The following is a 23,840-nucleotide window of genomic DNA, read 5'->3' on the forward strand; positions in this document are numbered from 1 at the left end:
GTTTAGATAATTGTGAAATGGAAACCACTGGGTCACTGGAAACATGAAAAAAGCAAAAGTAAGTAGTGGCATATTACCCTGGCTGCCTGCACGATGGAAGGCAGCGGGTCCATCACCGTATAGCTTCTTCCCTCTCTCGCTTTCAGCTCTGCCTGCATGGACAAACTTCTTTTGGGAACTGGTGGGAACTATATGAAACAACTTTGAGGAAAATCTTTACTTATCGTAGTTGAAACTAACAAGTATGACGGTAGAGGTGTGTATGAAACGTGTTTGGGTGTGTTTAGCAATAAATAATGTCAGTCAATTAAAAAAATATAAGTTTACTGTTTCGTTAATGATGTTTTATTCGGGCTTCGTCGCGGAAGGATTTCAGCGGAGAAGTCAGGCCATACGCTTCCGCCCAGTTTTCCGATGTGTGTGTGTGCATTGCCTGTGTTGAAAATGGAGTTCGTGTAGCACAGATCCTCTGAACTTCCCGAGGAGGAGACTCTGCTAATCTATTATTTTACGTCTATTCTTTGCATACTCAGTTAAAAAAAATTATAGTTTTTTTTCATCCGTTCTTTTGACTCCGTCAACGATACAGATTTCTATATACAGAAGGAAGGAGCGGTGTTTTGCTATTTTCAAGTGTTGGCTGAAACTTCAAGTTGCCGAGGGGAGTAGCTCGTTTCGCTAGCTAGCCGGGTCACAAACTGAGCCAGATTCTGTGTTGTTTCGTCCATTCTAAAGATTGAGACTACTGGAAATAGTTTGTCTTCGCAGAAGAGGATGATGAGGAGGATAGTCGCTCTTTTCCGAATGGATTTCACTCATTGGGAAGATAGAGATCAGTGGCTGCGGTCGCCCTTCTTATTCTGAACTCGCCTTGTGTGAGACTGGAAGAAGCATGCACCTCCGCAACCTTACACAGTTGGTTTGTGAATAAAAAACTGTCCCTTTTTGATGCGAACGAAAAGAAAATGGTGATTTTTGCGGTTCGTTTCCCCGCCTTGACTGCGTCGTCGATGCTGTTTCCAGGATTTGGATCCCCGTGAGAAAAAAATGAGCGAAGAATCGGCAAATCCAAACAACGAGTGAGTAACTCTGCACAGTTCCTTTAGCTGTTTTAGCTGCTGCTGGACCCCAGATGATATGAGTCTGAGACCCCAGTGAAGGTTAGGGTTCACCATCTACGGTTTTATTTGGACTTGGTTGTGTTAGTTGCAGGATATTTGCAAGACGAGACCACATTTCTTCTGAGACAGTGTGGTTAGATGGGTGAGCTGTATTAATCATGGTTACTGGTTGGGTATAAACTTCAGTAGTGTATATACTTGCCCAGGGATTTTTTTAGCATTCTGACATTCAGTAGGTTTGAAATGGAAACCGCTTCATCTTAAATTGTATAGGACACATTCAGTACACATTACACATTAAAGGTGAGCCACATTTGTGTGATCTTACACCTCCACTGCTTTCTTTCCACTGTCGTTTAGGCTGTGTTCAGGCGAATTTGGGCATAAACACAATGAGTGACTTCCCTCTGAGCGTTCGTGGGCAATGAGAGAAGATTTACTACATTAGCAGTGCAAGTTAGCTGGTACTAGTGAGAATGTGATGGACCGTGTGATACATTTTCAGCGAAGCATTGCGTTGGAAAGCTTGGGGGGAGGGAGAAACAGCAACAAAATGGTTATAGAAGTGTCCCTCTGCTCCAGCTTACATGGACCAAGAAGCCCACCGTTTTGTGCTATTCGTCCGAAATGTAACGCGATTTCATCATGTAAAACCTTCAGCTGCGATCGCTTTAACGTGTGCCAAGAGGTTTATTTCGATAAATATAAACAATTTTATTAAGTCTGTTGTGCGATACGAGACGTTTCGTTCCGTTTGCGGGTTTATTACCGCAATGTCAGGCTCAGAGAAGCTGCGGACGCCATATTTTTTCTCAATCACTCTCATTTGCATATCACAGTCCTCATTCATAAAAAAGCCAAAATGTCCGTTGTTAACCCACGAATTAGCCCTAATGTGAAGTATACAGCCCCATGTTTGCTGTATAATATAAAGAAAGCTGCTTATATGTACAAATAGGCCCTGTTTTCTTTTTCTGTGTCCGTGTTTTTTTAAATGGGCTGATCGCTTGCGTGCGCTTGTTGACAGTCACTGAGAAAAGCTTCGGCCACGTGACCGCCTCCATTCATAAAGTACCTGGCTGCTCATTCACACTGAGCTGCACTGTACAGTGTGTCTCCAAACCGAGCTCAGGGGTCACACAAAACCCTTCGATCTAGCGTCCTTCTCCAACTGCAGATATTAATATTTCACGTCTCTGAAATGAATAAAGCTTTTCCTTACGTTTCTACCCAGCTTTTAATGGCTGCACTACACGGCGACGTTCACTCTACAGATGTTTTGTGAGTCACGCCATAAAACGCCCATGTTCTCTCTCCATTTTTCTCATGTATTAGATCCATTGATATAATGTAAGAACTCTGTGTCCTTGAACTGGTCATGTGCCTCCATAAATATGATGCAAATTCCATTTATCATTTTCACACTGAAAGTATAGGCAGATTGGTGACAAAGGAGTAAATGTGGTGGTATTTCACTGATTTTAGAAGACATTTGAGTTAATTCATGGTTGAGGCAGCGCTGCTTAGCAGTCTTTTTGCGCAATGCTTAGGATCAGCAAATGCTGCTGGTGTGGTGAAAGGGGGGAGACAGACAGCCCAAGAAGCAAGATGACACCATCGTTTAGCAAATTTTCTCCTCTTTCACAAACAAAACGTCACTTTTTACTGTTTGGGTGATATTTGAGTCACTGAGAAGTGGAAGATTATAGATGTGCATGTTTCCTATTTGTAACATGTTATCTTACCTGTGACGCAGTGTTGTTTCGCATTCTCCCAAAATGCACACATGCAGTATCATTTACAAAAGCCTACAGTTCTTCCTTTTTGCTTTCATCCTAATAGTACAAGTCATTCATAGATTTGTTTGGTAACCACTGGTAATTGTTGCTTTGGTAAAGTCCATCCTGCGAGATTTTTGATTGTGTATTTTTAAATGCAACAAACTGAAATCACATGATTGCATCTGCACAAAAAGATCCATTCTTAACTCAGCTCATGGAGGCAGCATTGATATAATATGATTTTAACATAGCGTTGTTCATCACCACTTTTGGTGAACTATTTTGAAGCCAAAAGCAGCGATCAAAGCATACAGGTGCTGCCCTGCATATGCCAGATTGTAAAGCATTTAAAATGGATTACATGGGATTACATGAATTTATTATTATTATTTGTAAACCTAAATCTCACATTGTGTGATCTAAATGATAAAGGAAACACACTAGCACATTTTCAGCACTTTATTGGCCGATAAACACACAGACACACACATGCATATATGCATGCATTCATACATTTATATTGAAATTTTTTTTTGACCATTTAAATCACATGAATCAAATAGAGCTGCACTGAACATGAAAGGGAACTGGATATTTAGGGCACTGACATACACATAATGCTTACCTAATGACATATTCATATATACCTATTTTTGGCGATCTCCCTTTGATGATTTAGTTTTATTTGTATTTATTCAATTGGTTGTTTAACCATTGAGGTTTATTGAAGTAATTGTTTGTTAAAAACTAATGCTGGTGTATAATGCTAGAACCAGCATAATGGTACAAATCCATGATGAACTATAGAAGATTAAATCATAGCAATAATTCTATACCATGACATCAAAATAGTTAAATAATAAAGCTAGATGGTTAAATCATTTTAAATATGCTTAAAATATTTGAACAATTCTAATGTCTGATCTATTTTTTGTAATAAAAACTTACGTCTGTAAATTTAGAACATCTGTATCATCTTGTAATGTAATATGGCCAATCTGCAACTATTAGATCTATTTAAGCTTTGCCTCTATTTCATCAGAAAAATGCTGCTGTGTAGTTTTGCTCTCTATATGTGTGATGTTTGACACGTGGAGAACAATGACCTCTAATAAGCACTGCTGGCTCCACAGACCAAAATAAAGACTAGGCTAATCTAAAAGTAGTGAACCAAGAGCCACTAAATAACAGGAAATACATGGGTCATGTATATGTGAAAGAACTCATATTTACTGCACATATCAAAACACATATCATTATCACCTGCTAGCCACAGATAGAGGCCCGTTGGTTTAATACATTGGTATGGCACTGTTAACTAAAAAAAAAAGGTGTCATGCCTGGAACAAGCAGGATACTCAGTTACGGTACTGGTCACACACTACTTGTCTTTCTTGTTTACATCATCAACCTCAGATTATTAGAAGGCAAAATGTTATTATAAACTTTTATACACACTTTGTAGATTAAATCAGCAACTGAAATCTTTAAGCTGTGGGTGGTTGTGGTGCTATTTCTGCTGCCAACTTACGATCATGCTAACTTTTTGTATTACCAGTGAATAATGGAAACTTCAGTTCTCATAGATGATCACGCTTTTCATTAGTGTAAGCTTTAGCTAACGTTTTTCAGGAAAATAGTAGTGATGCAGCTTGAACAAACCTGTTAGTCAACCATAAGCACTAATAAAATTTTTAAAAGAGAGGCAAAATCAAGTTCCCACCCATTAGAATCAAACACCAGTTAGAATCTGTTTATAAAAGCTTGTTTATAGAAGCTTAATTAAGATCTTAATTGCAACTGTTATTACTGCAAGCATGTTTATGACCAATCACTAGTGCTGAGGGATATATTTTCTGTGTCAGTGCACTGTAGTAATGATATGCTGTGCCATCGCTTTGAATTTTTGCAGTGTTTGTAATTGATTTGTTAATTAAATGAAATAGTAGTTTACCTTTCTGTTTAATGTGTTTTATTTATTTGTTTATCCTTTGTACTTGTAAGAGAAGCAGAACAGTACAATAGTCTGGTCAGAAAAACACATCAGGTGTGAAAGAAATTCTTTTAGCACTAAGGAAGCAGGGGTCATTCATTTTATTAACACTAGCCTAGGTATCCTCTGATAGTGATATATACAGAGCATATTGTGATGGTTATATTGCGCAACACTACCATTCATTTTTTGTGTTATTTTGATTGTTTAGATTTTTCATATTTTTTAATGCAATGTGTTTATGAACTTGATGTAAAGTTTTCATAAGTAATGCTTTCATACATATTTTCAATAAGGTTTTCACAAATATACCTGCCCATGGTCAGTCTGATGCATATTGCATGCTAAGCAGTTTGTGGCGTAGTCCCAATTTCTAGCCTTGCGGTCTTGTGGCCCAATTGTTCATGTTCCTGTCAGGGTCTGCAAAGGCTCCCATTTCTGTTTGTATGTTCTGTTCTGTGACATACATTCAGCTCTTTTGTTACAGAACTACATGTCAGTGTCTGCAGGGCACCGATACTTTTCTTTTAAACTCATGCATCCTCACACACCTGCACACCTGTTTTCTACATGTTCTCCTGTACAGTGCTGTTCTGAAGGTAGATTTGAGACAGGGCTATTAAATTTGCTCCAACCTCATGTTCAGTTTCCAGTGTCATTCTTAGGAATACATATGGAATTGCAGACCACACCAGCTGAGTGTTTTAGTTTTTATCAATGTGCTCAGAAACCCACTTTTGTTAATGAAACTGACTGTCCAGTTTGGCAGGTGGTACCCTGCAAACCAGAAGAACAATGAACATTTCAGACTAAGGTATAATCAATAGATTGGAGGAAATTTGTGACATTTGTAGAATTCCACCCTTAAAATACACTTAAATATATGAAAAATGCTAAGATTGTTAAATATGGGAAAAGTAGTTATACTTAAGGTCTGTGGCATTCATAAAATTTTAGATGACAATTAATTGCCATATAAATAATTATGATTAACAATGTAGTTATGTTTCTTAATGCACTACAGTATAAACCTACATCTCTAAAATCTCTTGCAGTATAAACCTAAAGTAACCAAATTGGCTGGTCTTCTTTTCTAGCTATTGGTAGTTTCCAAGTGGTAACAGAAAAAGCTCATGCTTAAACAAATATTGCTGCCATTTAAATGTGCAATAGCACCAAGTCAGTAAGATCCATGACATGTCTTAATAAATGCATTTTCTGCTTTTTTTGTTTGTTTATATGCATTTTCTTCAACCCTACTTATTAAAAAAGTCCCCTGTTCACATTTCATTGGTTGCGATATAAACATGATTGTGAAAGTGTAGAAAATAATTTTTATCAGCTATTAGCTCAAATAATTTTGATCAGGAAACGATGTAGAAATTATGACAGAGACACTTTGCGAATATGCTTTCTAACATTTCATTTTGTGGGCTATATATTTTGCCATGTAAGGAAAGATCAGCAGTGTTTCTCAGTACCAAAAATGAGAAGAACAGACTTGCATCCCTGGAAAGAAACTTTAACGCCAAATTACCTTGCAAGGCCAAACCCATAAGAACATGAACAGAGAACGTGCCTATAATGTTGGATTTACATTATGGCGGAGTAAAGCGATTTTCGTTTTCCCTTCCATGGATTTCTGTCGCGACATGGGGGGAGTTGTTTGTGTGTGTGCGTGGAGAGCAGGGGGGTTGTGGGAGCAGCTGCAGAGTAAAACAGATGAAGAAAGTGCTAAAATTCTCAGTGTTATGCAAATGATATTCAGACTCCACTCTAAAATCAGTGATAAGGTGAAGGAGTTGGTAAATTTAATTTATTTTATTTAATAGAAACTTCAGAGCTTTTCTTACCTAGATCTAATTGCACAGGACCAGCCTCGAACTCTAAATACACTTACTCTGGACAGTTAAACTTGAGTAATAGTGATGCCTGTTAACAGGCCTACAGTCTGTGATTTGAGCAGTTCGCTTCACTATAACCTAAGGAGAATGACTTTAAAGTGTTATTGCTTGTTTTCTGAAAAGTCACAACAGCTTTTCATATTAGGTACAGCTTGTACCAAATAAGTAAAGACTGAATAACTGTAATGTGTTTCTTGAATGCTATCAACCAAGTAATTTAACAGTTCGGCTCTTGCATTCGTAAATATTGGAATTATTCTTGGGTGGTGGAAGATGATGTCAAATGAGTCCACCAGAATGCAAGAGAGCACGCACACACTGCTGATTGAGAAACTCCCCAGGTTAAGCACCTAGCAGAGTAAAGCAGAGGGAAGAATAAAAATGCAGTTGCTGAAATTCAGTAATCTTTAACCTTCCAGTTCCTAATAAAAGGGCGATGTATTTTGCCAACATTCTCCTCTCTTGATGTAAACTACTTGGTCCTAATAATTAGTAGTGTGTACATTTGCAGGGTCCTCACTAATCACAAGCCTGATGAAGCTTGTCTGGCCCACACAGGTTCAACAAAACTTCGCCAAGAGTCTCCACTCTGTTCAAGTCAAAGACAACTAATGGATGATCAAAAGCTCAACTAGCAAGCGCAGCTAAGCAAGCAAAAACATCAATTAGTTTGGTTAACCCAGTGACACCAGCATTCCCTAAATAAGAACGTTACTTTCTTAAAGATATGCCCATGTAAACGTTGGATAATGTTTTGAGTGAGTCATGAACACAGCAGGGATGAGCTAAATCAAGACCTGCATGTGTAGAGCCTGCTACAATGTTTTGTGTAGTTCTGCTTCAGTGGTGTAGCAGGTTGGGAGATGTGGACTGAGGGCTGTCAGTCACACCTGCTCATCAGAATACTATGACCAGGCCCAGTTCTCAGGAAGGTCTAATAAGTGATTTTTAAGCCACATTTTATGATGTTTCTGTCCTGTTTTTCATTAACGCTGTTCTGAATGTTTAATGTAGTACTTTTAATGTAGTAGTTTTGGTATCATACAAATATTTATAATATTTTACAGATTCAGCTCTACATCTCATGGAAAAGCAAAAGTCTGTGGTTGATGATTTTCCATGTTAATTGTTCCATGGGGCTAATTAGTTCGACCGAGCTATTAACTCTTCAGTGTGTTGTAACAAATGTGTATTTGTTGAATTCACACTTTCATGTTTAACATGTACAACTAGCGCATTTGTCGCATCATACAACTGTAGACAGTAAGGTGTGACCCTACTTTTTTTCCAGATAGCACTTCTGAAACTTACAAAGCTCAATTTTCTTTCACACTATAGTTTATTTTGGCAACATGTGTACTTCCTGTATCAGTGGTTTTGACAAGTCTCTGGGCTGAATGAACTGAGACATGTTCCTCAGAGAGGGGTTGCATCCACATGTGCTTAGTGCTTCACTTTGGTTTGACTAGTAATATTGCACTTGTGTTAAAAGCATATAGGATTTTTTTTTTATTTACTGGTTAAACGAGCTCTCTGTATGAATTTATGGTGTAAAATGGTCTTGTTTCTTTATCCATCTGCACATATTGCACTTTCTGCATATCTCATTGCGCATCTTACACAACTGGACACTACACACTTTATTTGGTACAATATATGCACATATTAATATTTATTCATTCATTCAGTGTGGTCATTATATACTGTTACCTACAACTTCTTGTACAGTCATTATTGCACTGCATCTCTCATCTCAGGTTATAGATTTATCATAGATTGTTGTATTTTTTTTCTATTTGTGTATATGCCTGTAGATAGGAACCGGTATATTTATTCTTGTTATATGTCTACACCCTTATTACTATTACTGTAGTGTGTTGTGTGTCTGCTACTGGCTGCTAAATTCCTTCAGGATCAATAAAGTATCTCTCTATCTATCGGTCTAGCTCTCTAGCTATCTATCTAGCCATCCATCCATCCAAAATGGTCAGCTGCTGCCTTTTTTTTTTTTTGGTGGAGTGGCATGCAACTTCAAATTCAATCGGCTGTTTAAATGGTTAGTACTCTCCTCAAAGTATGTTGAGATGCTCAGCAATGAGTTTGGTGATTGCTAAAATTATAGCAGCAGACCTCACGTACCCTAAAGCAAGCTTGTGCAGTATTTCCTCTTTCAGATTTGTGGTACTATAGGGCAGTATGGGGAGAGACTTGCAAGAATTGACATTGTAGAAAAGTATGAAAACAGTTTTAAAATCAATTTATTTTGTCAGTTGGGTTCCTGGACAGCATTTAAGCCAATCCTGGACTGGGCAGTGTTCTGTGTGGAGATTCTCCATTGGAAGGAAAATATAATCCAGGAGTTGGCTCAATCCCTGTCCATTCACACTTAGACTTAGTCCTAAAATATTCAATGGTATTATTATTATTATTATTATTATTATTATTATTATTATTAGTAGTAGTAGTAGTAGTAGTAGTAGTAGTAGTAGTAGTAGTAGTAGTAGCAGTAGTAGTAGTAGTAGTTGTGAATAAACGTTTTTAAATCCCCTTGCTAAACCTGGTTAAAAAAAAAAGTTGTGCGAGTTTACTGTCTGTTCCCACAGTCAAACTTGCATACTGTGTAAGTTCCCGCATGTCATTCTCATTTCCTTTTAGTAATTCAGGAACAGAGCAAAAAGTATGAAGGTCACATGCCTATAATATCATTTCTTAAAAGTGTGTGTCTAAGCTCTTATATTCATTTAAGTAGATTTATCCTAGCTTTAGCCTTACACTCTTTTCCTAGATTGCTGGACTTTCTATTATCAAGAGACTAAACAATTGGAAATCATTTTCTTATATTAAGGATGTGTTGCTTGCACTTTTGCTTTGAAAAGTGCTCTCTAGAATGCTGAACTCCTTTTACATTCATATTGCTGTATGCCTTTGTGCTTCATTAGGACCCGGCCTTACTCGCTGGGGGCTGCAGCTGTGCTTAGACTGTTCTTTCCTATGAAGCCACAGGCGTAACAGGTTGCAGATGTAAATCTAAAACCTTGTGCTTTTGATTGAGTCTCCAAACTCTTTGAAAACCAGAAAGATAAGATTTGTGTATGTGTGTCTGTGTGCATATGGTTATATGTGGTGTATTTGCAAAAGCCAGTTCTATATGTACATCATTTTTTCTCTTGGTATACAGAAATAATTGTTTCTCAGAGATAATAGATACAGACCTGCTGTTGCAGTGAATTTAATGCTTAATTTGTTAGATAAAAAAGGCTACATTTAATGAATAAGGAAATCAGTTTTATGTCTATTGTATTTATAAATATATATGTATAATCATTTTAATAGCTGCTGAAACAAGCTCACCATGAAATACAGAGATGCAACTGTGCTATAATGAGCGGTCCTGTGTACGATTAATATTATTTTTGGGCTAATAAGTTTCAAGTTGATCAGCGGTTTGATGAACACAATCATTCAGAGTGAAACCAATGGGAAAATTGTGCTTGTTGAATTACATAGTGATGCTCTTCCCAGAGTTTTATTGCTGAAAGATCCCTTGCCTCTACTTTTAAGTTTAATGGGTTGGGGGCCATACAGCAGTAAGGGAAGCGATGTTATAAGATCTAATAGGTGTCAGAACACTGCAGGGTTGGCATGAGCAGGAAGTGAAAGTAAAGTAGTTGCTGAATTGCTGATTTTAGTAACAGGAAACGTAAAAGAATATAAAGTTAAGTTTGCTGAGTCATGCTGTGATTTAAATCCTCCTCAAACAGTTCTGAAGAGTGAGAAAGTGAGGAGCTTTGACTGAATCTTGTCTTTAGACAGGCTGGTCTGTGATGGTGGCTCTGTAGAAGAGCTCGGTTCTCCATCTCTCTCAACTCATTTTGTGCCTTTGCTCTACCGATTAGAGCTAGGTCCCCAGAGAGCACTTTAACATCAAAGCTCCCAGCTACGCTGCTGCAGTCCAAATTTGCGGTTCTGCTTTTTCTGTAAACGTAGTGCAAGGTTTTAATTTTCCAAATGCTTGCGGTTTAAATTAAGATCATCTCAATATGTGGCTTGATTGATGTTTGAGAATAGTTTTCTGCTTTTGATACACACACACACACACACACACACACACACACACACACACACACATACACACGAGAGGCCTTGATTTATGATGATACCACAGCATTGGGCACTAAAACATTGTAGTTGGGATTGCTTTCCTGAAGGATGGGTTTGTGCTGGTGTGAAGCAGAAAATCAATGTTGCCAAATCCTGAGGCATTGCACTGGTTCATTCTCTCGTTTTGATAATTTTGTTTTGGTGCTTAGTATAGCTTCAGATGGAAAGCATTGTTATGATTTTTGTAACTCTGTCTTAAATTTTCTCTTCATTAATTCAGTCTTCAAGTACATTTAGCAAAGTGTACCTATATTTACACATTTTCCCCCTTTTTCCCCCCAAGTGTAAGCAACAACCAAGACTTGCTTGCTGTATAAAGTGTACTTTAATTTTTCAGTGGAGCTTAGTCTCACGTAGAGATGTAATGTTTCTCAGTGATTTTAGTCCAAATCTTTACTGATGCTTCTGTGAGATTAATGGACTGCAGAAATAACCCCAGATTAAATTAATTGCGAATGAAGCATTTACTTGTATTCTCTGTGCCTACATCCAGCACACGTTTGTTGTCCTCCTTCAGGTGTAAAATTAAAGAAATACATTTGCAATGTTGATTGGTGCCTGTACATTTCCAAGCTAACGACAGCGCTAATAATGCATTGCATTATCTTAAGACAGCTAGGTAGACACACAACCACAAAATTATGATTAACCTCAATAATTAACTTCAGTATTTGGATGTTTTCTACTTGTGAGCAGAATGTATTGCGTATGATGCTTTTTGGTTGACAGCGATGTAGAAATCTAGCTGTGTTCCATCTCTGTGGTTTTTACCAAGATGTCTTATCCTGTTTGATAACCACTACAGATGTCCTGAGGTAAAATTACATTACCCAGACGTCTCCCCTTGTAAAAGTAATCCCATCCAAATAGTACTTCAGATACCCAATTAGATTTCTTTGGCTGTGTTAGGCTTGTAGCTCCACTGCAAAACTAAAGATGCCGACTTAGGTCAACAACATATCTTGGCTGATCAACTGCCTTTGGATTTTTCAGTGAACAAGATCTGTTCACAATAAGCTAATATACAGCTGTGAATCATGGTTTTTATCCTAATAAATTAGTCACAGAAGCAATATTTGAAATAAAACAAGTTATTTTCTTAAACATCACTCACTCCTCAGATTCCGTTGCTCGAATGCTGTATGGCCAGATGATGGTTATCTATAGAATTCAAAGTCAAACTCAACTGTTTTCTCATTTTTCTCATAGGAATTATCATGTGCTCTGGCTTAATGTAGAATGACGGTTTACTCACGTCTTTAAATAAAATACTTGCTCTTTTTATACTATTTACTTGCATTATTGATCTTTTTTATTCTTATGTCACTGATTGAATTATTTTCATTAACTTTTTGCCCTGTAAGGCAAACTATATGCAGATTCCATGGGCGGTGGGTCATATTATGACTACAAAATAAAATAGTGAAAATGCAGAAGAAATGCAGTCTGTTTGAGAAATAAGCGACTGTGCTTAGCAAGGTGAGAGGGGGCTGGTTGATGATTTCAAAGGTTGCCAATCTGAAAATAGCAGATAAGAACTTTCTTTCTTTCTTTCTTTCTTTCTTTCTTTCTTTCTTTCTTTCTTTCTTTCTTTCTTTCTTTCTTTCTTTCTTTCTTTCTTTCTTTCTTTCTTTCTTTCTTTCTTTCTTTCTTTCTTTCTTTCTTTCTTTCTTTCTTTCTTTCTTTCTTTCTTTCTTTCTTTCTTTCTTTCTTTCTTTCTTTCTTTCTTTCTTTCTTTCTTTGCATGTTTGTTTGTTTCTTCAGGAAGTTCTATAGATTACACTGGCCGGGTGCTTCTAGTCGTGGAAGCCACAGAAGTAAAAGACCAATGTTTTAAATCTCCATATAGCGTGCATAGATTTTAACCAGTGTGTTCTAGTGTTAGATTATTGAAGTTAAACATTGAGTGAGGAAGTGAACAAGGTAACAGTTTGTCTCAGCCACACACTGGAAATGCTGCTTGACATGACTGTGTGTCACAGCTTTGGCTGGCCTAAAGTGATGAAGCAGTTAATGAAATGTTTTGTGGCCCCAGGTCACTGAACTTTGCCTAATGATATATGAGTAGTGTGCTGTATGGTTAATCCTTAATGATGACATGCTGTTTGGTGGTGATGATGGTGAATTAGCTTTATCAAGTAGTTCTGAATTACGCTTAACAAACACTTCTGCATGTCTTTTTGTGCTTTACACTTTCACTGAGAACATTCCTAATCCTTATTTACCTCTCTTTCTACAGGGGAATTGTAAGTGACCCTTTCAGTGACATGTTAAAAGCTATTTGCCTTTTTCAAATGTACGTTGGTGTCTGGCAAAGATCTTGAGGTTTCATACATTATGTTCGTTGTTAAATCTCTGATTAGCATTTCAGACAGTGAAGAACAGCTCTATCTTTATGTAACTGGTCATTAAGATGTTTGATCTAACAGGCTACCACTTATTTTGCTCTTCCAAAATCAAGCATGCAAGCATTTATGAAAGTTTGCATTTGTCTCAAAGTTTAAATTTGGCTTTTATCTGTTGTCTGTAAAAAAATTTTATTCAGTGTTTTTTCTAATTCTCTACTTTTTTGCCGTGAAGGAAATAGGCCAGCAGAGCCTAACAGGCCTCCTTTGGGTTGGTGTAGGAAAGAGGGGTGACATTTTTCCCTTTCTGATGCTAATGAAAAGAGGAGCTTTTCCAGCTTTAGCTTGCAGAGCGTGTCTCTCCTGCAGCATGCTCCACTGCCTGGACATTGTGAGAGCACAAAAATCCAGGCCTGGTATCCAATAACGTGAAATTTCAGCAGAGAAGCGGCCATTGTGTGATGTGGAGTGGGAGGGGGGTTGGGGTTGACTTGGCAGGAACCCAGGGCTCAGGCCACATCCTACTGCTCTCCTCCTCCTTCCCTTTTGTCAGTGCAGGAAACGGCTGTCCCTGGATCCCCCTGCCTCCTGTTACAGGCCTGGGAAGGAGTGCGCCTCTCGCACTTTGAAACAAGGCTTCACAGCTTGGTTGATTTTGCGAATGATTATAATGTCCATAACTAGATGTTCTCTACATCCATTTGAAACTAAATTCATTTTGAAAGGTTTACTTTATTTACATTAGATTTAGTTTTTCTTTGAAATATAAAGGGACAATGCACATTAAAGTTTCAAAGTTCACAGTTCACTACCAGTCCATACAGTGCATATATGGAGTGTAAGCTGCAAAAGTAACCTGTTTTGAATGCATCGTTCTTGGAATGTCACAAAAACCTGTACATCAGTATATGTACATTCATGCACCTATTCACTCATTTAGCTGTTTAGTGTCGTCTACTAATGTTAAAGTTGTAAAGAGCATTTCAGACCATACTACTTTTTGAATGAGCCACAATACAAAGCAGCCAATCAAAACAGAGGTCATTTGCATAGATCAGTCTTCAAAGCACAGTAACAGACACCACCTGTTTAATTACAGGTTGGAAATGGTCATATAAAAATGAATGATGACTGTTTTTGGTATGTTAACCCACACAAATTTTGTAAGTGGGCCGTCATAAGTAAACATTTAAATACAAGGAAACTATAGAATATTGGCCATTTTAATAAACATTTCTACAAATGTGCTACTTTAGCCAACATGGCTAATTTTCAAGTGTAGTCTTTTGGCCCCCTTACTGAATTTGCTTTATTATTAATTTGAATTAATACAATTAATACATCAGTATTAGCCAAATTTAGGAATTAATTAATTGGAACACATACATTAGAGACATAATTTGGTAGTATGTTGCATGGTCCTCCTACTCAGTGCTAGTGCAGTTCTCCACCTTTAAGTTCTAGGTTTTCTTGATGCTTTTCCAAAGCTGTCCATTCCTACTGATTATGGTAAATAACAAACACACACACACACACACACACACACACACAGTTATTTAATCAGTTATTTCTAAACACATATCCGAAAAATGTAAAAATGGTCTAATTTTCGTATATTTTTGGTTGCTTATGACTCTATCTCTTTCACTTTACTTCCTGTTGGAGGTCTGTACTACTTCTTGTTTACACTTTATTCTCACTTCTGATTTATTGTACAGTTTTAAATGAGAAACGCTGTTATTTGGTACAGAAACTTTACAGTGCATTGTAAAGTTGCAGACGTTTGTAAACTTTAATAAAGGGTCTGTACACTTGCACAGAGCTATCTGTGGAAGGACATTGAATCTTTTTTGAAGAGTTTCAGAGTAATATAAAAAAATTAATTAATTAAATGTACATAAACTTAATGTATTGTGTGTATCTTTCATGAAACTAAAACTGAAAATAGTGTAATTAAAAGCAAAGTTCTGATTTCCCACATCAGTGATCTAAATCAGAGCTGCCCAAAGTGTAGCCCATGGGCCAAATTTGGCCTGTCAGAAAAAAGCCCTAAACTCTGCACCCATCATGCAACCAAATGAGGGAACAAACATATTTTTATACTTATTAATTTCTTAATTTTCTTTTCAAATTTTTAAAAAGTATTTTGAAAACAAGAAAAGGGTTCAATGCATGAAGAACCCCCTTTTGTTCCCTAAAGTATGTTTGTTTTTAAAAGAGTTGTGTGCAAGTGAAAAACCTCTTTTAAAGTTTAAAGAACCTCAGTGTAATATACATTTTATTGGAAGAATCCTTACATTGGTAAATGACCTTTTATATTACACGTTAAAAGGTTTTTCACACTCGCACATCTCATTTACAATCATGGTTCTTTAGAGAACTAAAATGTTTTCTCTGTGACATTCCTTAATGAACCCTTTGTGGCACTGTCATTAAGAAAGTACTTTGCAAGTAGCTGAATATGCAGCCTACCAACACTATATGGCCAATCATTGAGTTCAGGTGTTTCAGCCACACCTATTGCTAACAGGTGTATAAAATCAATCATATAGCCATGCAATCTCCATAGACAAACATTGGCACTAAAATGGGTTATACTGAAGAGCGCAGCGACGTTAAACTTGGCCCTGTCATGGGCTGGAGGTTAGGGATCCAGCCTCGGGCCTGGAAGGTCGCCGGTTCGATCCCCAGAGCCAACAGCACATGACTGAGATGTCCTTGAGCAAGACACCTAACCCCCAACTGCTCCCCGGGCACTGCAACTATGGGGGAACAACAGATCAGCCACAAAGTGGTGGATCACACAACTCACAGAGCAGGGCTGCCAAGTGCTGAACCACATGGCTCATAAAAATCACCCATCACTCACTCCAGAGTAAAATGGGTTTCCATGGCCAAGTCATGGCACACAAGCTTAAGATCATTTATGCAGTGCCAAGCATCAGCTGATTTGGTGTAAAAGACACTGCCATTGGACTGTGGAGCAGGGTAAACATGTTCTCTGGAATGATGAATCATGCTTCACGATCTGGAAGTCTGATGGATGAAGCTGGGTTTGCTGGATGCCAGGAGAACGCTACCAACTGAAATGTGTAGCACAAACAGTAACGTTTGGTGGAGGAGGAATAATAGTCTGGGGCTGTTTTTCAAGGTTTGGCCACTCAATTCCAGGCAGGATTAATGTTAATACTACAGAATACAAAGACATTACTTATATATAAGTATAAAGTATATGCTTTCAACTTTGTTGTGCCCGGCTGCACAAAGTGAGTTACATAATTTGACAAGATTGTTGTGGAGGAACTCCCATAGTCTACACAGAGACTGACCTCAGCCCCAGTAAACACTTTTGGGTGAATTGAAACTTTGATTGTGAACCAGGCCTTGTCTAAGTTCCCAACCTCACAAATGCTCTTATAACTGAATAGGCACAAATTCCCACAGACACACTCCAATAGTGTGGACTACATTTCTGTAAGAGTGGAGGCTGTTATAGCCACAAAGGAGGTGGGGGACAACACTATATCAATATCCTTAGTTTTGGAATGAGATGTCCAACAGGCTCATATAGGTGTGATGGTCAGGTGTCCACATACGTTTGGCCAAATAGTGTATGTTCTTTATGTTTATATAAATCCAAAATTTAGAAGCGGCTTAGAAAATGGATGGATGGATGGAACCGTCAGAAAATCTTTTCTTCCATCACTTAGATGATTCTCTTGGCCGTTTAGACTATAGGAACCTGATGGCTCAGCTTGGAGCAAACCTGTCATAGGTCGGACTACTCTAAACCATGTACTCCAGCTCGTATTTTTGTTTTCCCCTTTTGCGGAAATGAAGTCGGTCATCCAGCAGACTAACTTGGAATAATTTGAAACTGGTCTCGTAGCTGATCTGCTTCCGACTTTAAATCTGCTCTCTAAGCAAGGAGGAATAGATCCCAACATTTGCCTCTATGCTCATAGCTGTGTACTTCTGATTCTGACTGCTCTTGAGTATGTATGAGATTTGTGTTTGTGTGTGCAGTGCGAAGGGCTTGCTCTCATGAGATGTGTGGGGTAAGGGTGGGAGGAGGTGAGGGGATTAGAGGCTGGTTTGAAAGGAAGTGCATCCCATTATGTTAAGTCAGACTTTTTCTCTTCTGCTCTTTGTGTCCTGTAGAGCTTGACTTTTTTCCTGTTTTAATTTGTTTTAATAAACACTTTAGTTGTGTAGCATTTTATAAAGAGAGGTTTTACTGTGTTACTGTAACCTTTTGAAACACCTGACGTTTGCCTACTGACTGTAATTTCTTTGGTGATAAGATTGTGTGTTTGTATATGTGTCATCTTTATTTTACCCTGTTAATTGTTCCAGCAAGATGATAAACAGTAATAAGACAGTCGACCAGTTGTGCTGTTTAAAAGTAAGCATGTGTGTCAGGTATTGAGGATTATGTAACCATATTATGGGAAGATTCAATAAATAGCCTATAGGATACCCTCTGCAGTTCCATTAGGTATTCCATCCATCCATCCATCCATTTTCTAAGCCGCTTCTCCGTCAGGGTCGCGGGGGGATGCTGGAGCCTATCCCAGCAGTCTTCGGGCGGAAGGCAGGATACACCATTACCATTAGGTATTAGTCAAATGTTTAATGCTTATATTGGAGTGCTTAATGTATGAAGCCTAACCTAAATATGTATAACCTAAAGCTTATCTCTGAATATTAAAAGGTTAGCCTGTTAGCAACTTACCAAGGTGGTTGTTAGACAAAAGACACATTTTTATGTAGTCATTTATACTGTAATTTCTATATACATAAAATTGTGTGTAGTTTGTGACTGCAAACATGTGCGCATTAGTAAGATCCTGCATTTTCTTTTCTTTATCCAAAACAAGCTGTGCTAAAGTATCTTACTTTATAGTGTATGTGGGTGTGCATGACATTTTGCTGGGCCAATATAAAAAAAATTCAACATTTTATGAATCTCTAAAGAGTGAATTGTGATGTATCTAAGAATGGAGCATATAAGGACAAGCGAGAGGCCAATTACAATTTTTTTTTTCTTTCATAATCTAATCAGAGATTACCTTGATCAGTTAAAATTATGATGAGGATTTCGTCTTGTGTCAGTGTAAAATGCACTTTATTTGACTTGTGTCAAATAACAACAACAGAGCAGATTTGAGGACACTATACAATAAGTGGAGGCTCGGTTGATGTGTGCTATTGAACAAATCAACATTCCTGTGTCCGGAGTTGATTATATAATGCAAGTTAACATTAAAGAGGTCGTCTACTTCAGAAAAGTTTCCACCGAAGAATGTAGCTCACCGCAGTACAGATAAGTGTAATGGAAGGCTGTTGTCTCTTAATACATTACTAGGATCCATAAAAAGCTGTGTTCGCCAAACTACGACCTTTGTCATTTCCGGACTCACATGGGTGTGTTATTATCTAATCAAAGGAATAGTAGACAGCGGAGTCTGCTCCTTACTACCTGTGGTAGGTGAGAGTTTAGGACAAAATAAGGCCATATCAGACAGCTCTCCGCTGTGGTTGGCTTACTGGATATTGCATCATATCATACTTGATTGGTCAAGTCTTCATCATATTACTGTCTTTCATGGTTTATTTCAGCATTTACTAGCCAAAAGAGATATTTACAGGTACAAACCATTAACAGACTACAGTTTTATTTATTTGGTTGTTTGTTTAATTTTATTTATTTTAATTTTTCTGGAGAGTGCTGCTGACTTTACTTTTGCTTTTTCTGATTACTGGTTAATTACGTCATCTTCATTCACTGTCTTTCAGAGCAATGTACAATAATTATCCCAGTCATAAGTCTGGTACATACATATAGCTATTTCATGTCTGTCTTCATAACAGTCTTTGTGCTTTAGTCAGTAATGACCTGTTTGGGTGTCTTTCTTTGCTTCCGCAGTGACAGTTATGCGCGTGTGAGAGCAGTGGTCATGACTCGGGATGACTCCAGTGGCGGATGGCTGCCTCTGGGAGGTGGAGGCCTCAGCTGTGTGTCAGTCCACAAAGTCAGCCGGCCAGACACCGACAACTCCAGCAGTGTGGATTTCCTCATCCAGGGGGAGCGTCTCAAAGACAAATCGGTAAGACCGATGCATCCGCTTCTGGCCCTAAATCTCTGCCATTATGGACTCATACCCTGCTGTGACGCATATCCTTCTGAAAGGAGCTGTGGGATGAGATCATCACACCCTGCGCTCACAGGAAGTGGCTGGTTGGCGCTCATCCACAGTGCAGGTAGCTCAAAATAGGAGCGCACTGCATGATGCAGAGTGATGTCATCAGTAAAAGAGACAAGCTGCTCTGAAAAGGAGAATGTGGGAGTTCTGTTTGGTCAGACAAACGTAGAACAGATTGAAGCGTTTAATTTGAAAGCTTCTTTTTATCTAGATTCTGTGGTATTGGTCATAAAATCTTTGTTGTTAAGTAGCAATCTGATGTTTTCACCAAGGAAAGAATCAATGTTGGCTCCTCTAGGAAGACGTGTTTTTGTTTGTTTGGTTGGTTGGTTTCCCCCCTCTTTTTTCCTCTCTTTGCCAAAAATCATGGTCCAGTCATGCCACACAACATTCGTGGTGCACTCACACCACCTCATGTCATACCAGCTGTCTGCATTATTAAAATCACCAGAGGACACTTAAAATCATCAAGCACAAATGTTCACACAGTTTTACTGCCCAGGAGGAATGTTTGAGTGGGAAACATACTATGCGCTATGAGATGATGAATGATTCTTCCTAATAACCAGTTTCAGTTTCCAGGTATCATCTATATCAGTATACCATAACTATTGCCACACAATTTTAGTTTCATCAGTAAAACCTATGAGTTGCCTAGTAAAACCTAAACAGTAAATTTCCTTTCTAATAATCTAATCAGCCAGATTTTCATTACTCTATAAGGTTCCCTTTGGTGTAATTTTATAAAAATCTGTCAGGATACTAAGACATTTTAGCGTGGAGTATCAGCACCTGGGAAGCATGATTTCCATAACTTTAATGCAAACTTAAGTAAAGCATTTTCTGCATTTTCTCACAGTCCAAATAATCCGAATTGCAAATTGAGACTAATTGGTCCATAAAACTTAATAATTTTTGTCTATTTCCTTCTCTCAATAAAGCATTGAGGTGTCTTCTCTTGAAATCTTGCCCTATGAAATGGGACAGCCCTCAAACAAGAAAAAAAAAAGCAGCCTCACCACTGGGCTTTAATTAGGGTAACATTTGCTTTCAAAGAGGGGCTATAAGACAATTATTTACTATTGCCTACTGCTAATTCATTGGTGATAACAAAGCTGAAGTCAGCTATTCTTGTTTGAATTTTCCCGCACCACCTTAAATGGTGCAGCAGTTACATTCTGGTGCTTCTGCTGGGACTATTTAAGGTGGATCGGGAAAATTAGCTAGCTACCAAGACATTGGCATACTTTAACAATTTTTTAATGCTTGTTACGAAGAAAACGACCTTAATACATTGAATTGACATTATGTTGTAAACTAAACTATGATGCAATGGTTATTGTAATTTTTATAAAGGAGGAAATACTTACATTTGTGGGTTTCTTTGGTCGCTTGCGCAACCATCTTGCCGGCTTTTCTTTTTTACTCATAACACTCCATTTGGACTGTGACTCTGAAAAAACTCTGTTTGAAGGGTGACGTAGCCCTACCACTTCACCCTACCCCTCTATCTAACATTTTTGTTAAAACTAGTACACCCTAACCCTAGACATGGACACACAAAACAGAGCGCTAAGGGCTAAGTAGGGGCAAGGGGTGCAATGGGATTGGACCTTTTATATCTGATTTTTTTAACTTCCGCTTTAGAAACTCCTGTTTTTTGGGAGAGTGTTTTTTTATGCAAGTGGTTTATCTCAAATCTGAAGAGAACAACAAACAAAATTGCAAGGCATCTAAGGTGTGTTTGGGTAGTTGCTTGTGTGAATGTTAATGTCTCTCTGAAGGGGAGCATAATGTCAGTGACTCCTTTGAGAACAGCTTTTGCTGGGAGGACGCTGCTGTAACAGGTTGGGTTTGAGATTTAAAGGATGGAAGTGTTAAAGTGGCTGTATGGTGCACAAACGTAAAGACTGGTCAGATTAAATACTGATAGATTTGATGTTGTACTTGATCTTTGAGGTTTTTGTGCATCTGATTTTCAGACCATGCTATATATTGAAATTTATCGATAAGACACAGCGCTACCATCTACTACTTCAGCAGTTACCTGCCTTTTATTCAGTGTTGGAATACTGTGCCAAAGACTCAGCTGAATGAGAGTGTGAGAGCCTTCAGCCTACTGTAGAAAGCATGGATAGAGGAGAGCGTCAAGGAGGGAGCAGGGCTTAAGAAACGGTCTGGCTTTTCTCTGGGATGCATAGAGAGAGCAAGAGAGAGAGATGGTTGTGACTGTAATGTTGGAGGGGATCTGCCTACAAGTGTAACGATGCGGCACGGAGTGTACTGATGAGTCAGCACAGGCTGAATATAGCCCACCAATGTGCCTCTGCTCTCACTCTATTCAACCACCTTACAGATGAGCTTTAATTTGCCTCTGAATTACACTGCCATCCGAAAATGTAGAAGAAATGAGCGGGTCACATAGGAAGATCTTATCTGTAACCAGGTAGGGTTTTATTGTTTGGGACAGTTTTATTTTCTGTCTGCGTGCACAAATTACTGCAGTAGTTCTGCTCTGTTCTTTAAACAGATGAAGATTGTGATGTTGAGGATGGGGTAGCGCTTATGTTCATGTTTGTGCCATGTTTAGGGTGGGGTGGGTCTGCATTCTGCTTGGATCTCCTGGAACACCTCATCTCTTCTGGTCGAGCAGGCCAGCACTGATAGCAGCTTGTCTCTCTTTGTGGCACGACTCAGCAGTGGCTCCAACATGAGTGCTCCACACGCTGGACTGGAATTCCATTCATATCTGTCTTTCAGGCTCTCTTCCTTTCATCTCTTTCTGTCTTTCTTCTTTTCAAGCTTCTCTGTCTGCCTTTTCTTCCTTCGTTCCTCCCCCACTGTTTGTTTATCTCCATTTGCTCACCTTTCTCTCCTCTCATACCATGCATGGCCTTCTGGAATGCGGTATTGAATGGTGTCTTCTCCTGTAACGGAGATACTTCCTCCTCTGCTCCACTTGCATTCATCTGGCTCTCTGTGGCTCCACTCAGTCTCACCTTGACAATCAGCCCCTAGTCTTACTGTGGAAGTGGGCAAAGGCTTTAATACCTACTGTTCAGAAACATCCTCACATACACATAGTATTTGAACACAAAATTAATATGTGAAGACACAAAAGATGATGAAAACATATTTAGCAGTTTCCAAATATCAAATCTGTCAGTGTTTTTGTCCACTCTTTACTTCTGTGTATGATACTGCCACATTAATGTATTAAACTAGTTACAGCAGTGTCCTCCCATCAAAGGCTCCTCCCAAAGGTCTCAGAAATTATATTCCTCTTTAAAGAGACACTAACATTCACACAAGCAACTACTCAACATTCACACAAGCTGCCTTGCTTTTTTTTTCTAATGTGTATCTAAAATCTTTAAAGGTGGTGTTTCTCTTAAGATTAGATATAAGATAATCCACTCGCATAAGGAAAGAGAAAATCAATGGGAATTAAATAATAGTTTCCAAAACCCTTCTTCAAAAAAAGTAAAAGATTTAGAGAAAATGTGACTTCTAACAACCATGCAACCATGCAAAACAGTAAAAAGTTTTATTACACTTCTATAACCTAAGAATAGCTCAGCAATTTTTCACTCATGTCCCTGTAGCTACTGAATAATAAGCCTTAGTATGTAATAAGCTCAGCATTTTATCCCTAAAATGTATACCTATAATGGGCATTTTGATGGGAAATTGATTAAACAAAGGGTAAATAATGAAACATTTAATGTTCTGAGAAATTTAAGTGTGATGCAGATCATGCATGTGTTTTTTTTTTTTTTTTTTTTTTTTTTTTTTTTTTTTTTTTTTTTTTTGTGGCTGTTTTTTTTTTTTGTGGCTGTTTTTTGTGTTTTACTTTTTTGTGTAGACCTTTCAGGAGACTGTAGAAACATAATTGTTAGAATTTAGTCACAGATGCAAGTGCTTATTTTCTCTTGCCTTTCCTGTTTTTTTCTCTCTCTCTCTCTCTCTCTCTCTCTCTCTCTCTCTCTCTCTCTCTCTCTCTCTTTCTCTCTCTCTCTCTCTCTCTCTCTCTTTCTCTCTCTCTCTCTCTCTCTCTCTCTCTCTCTCTCTCTCTCTCTCTCGTGCGCAAGCTCAAACCCTAGAGACTAATGGGCGTCTCTCATTTCATTTAATCTGCTCAGAGGAAGGCCTGGAGCTCATTCAAAGGCCCCTATTATTAATACTCTTTTGAGCACTCACTCTCACTTCACTGTGACTGCATGTGCTCTGACTTTGGCTCAGAGAACTTATGCCAGCTGTATGATTGGATAAAATGTGTATTTCCTATTAAATTGTAACGATAAACTCAGACCATCGTGAACATCATAT

The 23,840-nt window shown here is 38.2% G+C and overlaps 1 protein-coding gene across 1 annotated transcript in view; it reads left to right on the forward strand.

Moving 5' to 3' along the window:
- Positions 1–432: 432 nt before the first annotated feature.
- Positions 433–23,840, forward strand: part of spred1 (sprouty related EVH1 domain containing 1) — a 37,599-nt gene continuing 14,191 nt past the window's right edge. Inside the window, exons 1-2 of the mRNA XM_017690899.2 lie at positions 433–1,079; positions 19,235–19,415. Coding sequence (XP_017546388.1) covers positions 1,048–1,079; positions 19,235–19,415 — 213 coding nt within the window. The 5' untranslated portion in view covers positions 433–1,047. The remainder of the gene's footprint in view (positions 1,080–19,234; positions 19,416–23,840) is intronic.

Source organism: Pygocentrus nattereri, chromosome 10, assembly GCF_015220715.1.
Source record: "Pygocentrus nattereri isolate fPygNat1 chromosome 10, fPygNat1.pri, whole genome shotgun sequence".
Taxonomy (NCBI): Eukaryota; Metazoa; Chordata; class Actinopteri; order Characiformes; family Serrasalmidae; genus Pygocentrus; species Pygocentrus nattereri.